The following is a 2096-nucleotide window of genomic DNA, read 5'->3' on the forward strand; positions in this document are numbered from 1 at the left end:
CCGAGATCGGGCCATTGTACTCCAGCCTGGGCAACAAGAGTGAAACTTCATCTCAAACAAACAAACAAACAAACAAAAAGTTAAACCTAGTTGCTGTCAGTAAAGTGACAAAAATGATTAGTTCACACCTACTTGCTGAATATAGAGCGTTGTCATGGTGATGACATAATTAATGTACGAGCAAGTCCCAATTTCTTCCACATTTGATAGATTTCTGTGAGAAAAAGAGACTTTAATTTTTTACACATGAATGTTGAACAAAACATATGTTCGTGAATTCAGCTTGAATTATGAGAACACAAGTTGGCAAACAAAATGCAAATGACATTTATTAAAACATAAAATCAATATGGTTATATAACTGCTCTCCCACCAAGACTGTGAAATATACCTCAAGCACAATTTAACTACTATAGACAGAGAATGTTTAAAAAGTATATGCTGATTAGCCTCTATTTATTACTGAAAATTGGAAAATATCACAAAGTAGAACCAGAAAAGAAAAAATAAACACCAACATCTTGCAATCTCAAAATAAGAAACTATGTACATCTACATTATTTCCTTACAGATTTTTTGTCCCTATGCAGATTCTTAGTTTTCTTTTCCGTATATACTGTTGGCATTATAACACATGTGCAGTATAATCATCTTCACTTTGCTTTTTGAATTACAGTTCCCTTTTAAGGCTGTCATATTTCCTCAACTACATTAAAAGTCCTTGAAAAAGGGCTAACAGCATCTTTACTCACTCTAAGAGGGCACAGCATATTTTGTTTAAAGCAGTGGGTTTGTAAGTGCTTGGTGTTTAACTAAAATGTGGTCCCTCATTTTTATTCCATTTTTATAAGACTGAGGTAAAACATGATAATATTCATTATATCTAAAATCTTTTCCTTGACATAATAAAAAAGCAACATTCATTAATTTTGTTATGAGATATTGTGATCTTGTAAAACATTTTATGTCTTAAAATCCAGTAAATGCTAATTTTAGAAAAATTAACAGAATGAATAGACTTCTTCTTCTTTTTTAAGAGATGGGGTCTTGCTCCGCTGCCCAGGCTAGAGCGAAGTGGTACAATCATAGTGTTCTGCAGCATCAAACTCTTGGGCTCATGTAATCCTCCCACCCCAACTTCCTGAGAAGCTGGGACTACAGGTATGTGCCACTAGGCCTGGCTAACTTTTTAAATTTTTTGTTGAGATGAGGGTCTCACTTTGTTGCCCAGGCTGGTCTTGAACTCCCGGGTTCAAGCAATCCTCCTGCCTCAGCCTCCCAAAGGGCTGGGATTACAGGTGTCAGCCACCACACCCACCCAACCAACAGACTTCTTAATGTAAGAAGTCAGACTGGCATGACAACTTGGAGAAAACAGGGTAAGGCAGAGGCAAAATTGGAAGCTTCTGCAAGAATTCTGCTTCCAATAATAGTGGACTAAGATCAGTCCTCTCCCTGACAACAACTAGAAAACATGGACAAAACATTTTTTTAAAAATCTGTTTAAAGGCAGGGGAAAATTAATAAGGAAGTGAAAAACCACAGATCCAAGATATAGAACAAAGAAACACAGAAAGAGATGAGAGCTGCATTTAGATCCATTTTTGCACTAATACTTCTACCAGTCCTGACAGGGGTAGATGAAACAATAAGAAGCTGCTGATTGCATCTGACAGTCTCACAGTGCTCAAAAGGGACAAAAATTAGAATTCAGAGCCCGAAAATGACTGTCTCTAAGGCTGTGGCTTAAGATCCCAAAAGGCAACACTCAAGAAGTAAAGGTGAAATGAAAATAGATTAGTAGTCACAGAGACTAAGTCCAAGTCAGCTTAATCATTCACTGTATTAGAGGGATACTTTTCCAAAAACTAATGTACATTAACTGAGAATAAAGACAGTAGTATCCCCAGCCTAAAAGTATCTCTACGATTTTTCAAAAATAATAACCAACACTTACTCAAAAATAACAACTCACATGAGAAGGCAACACAAGTTTGAAAATCAAAAGAAACAATACACAAAAGAAACAGACCTACAATATGAGCAAAAGTAAAAGAAAAAGAGGTTGGGTGTAGTGGTTCATGCCTGTCTGTAAT

At 36.1% G+C, this 2096-nt stretch overlaps 1 protein-coding gene across 1 annotated transcript in view; it reads right to left on the reverse strand.

The window, feature by feature from the left end:
* Nucleotides 1-2096, reverse strand: part of NBEAL1 (neurobeachin-like 1) — a 204259-nt gene that overhangs the window by 185394 nt on the left and 16769 nt on the right. Inside the window, exon 3 of the mRNA XM_011992490.1 lies at nucleotides 133-214. Within this exon, the coding sequence (XP_011847880.1) occupies nucleotides 133-214 (82 nt within the window). The remainder of the gene's footprint in view (nucleotides 1-132; nucleotides 215-2096) is intronic.

This window comes from Mandrillus leucophaeus, unplaced genomic scaffold (genome assembly GCF_000951045.1).
Source record: "Mandrillus leucophaeus isolate KB7577 unplaced genomic scaffold, Mleu.le_1.0 Scaffold411, whole genome shotgun sequence".
Lineage (NCBI taxonomy): Eukaryota > Metazoa > Chordata > Mammalia > Primates > Cercopithecidae > Mandrillus > Mandrillus leucophaeus.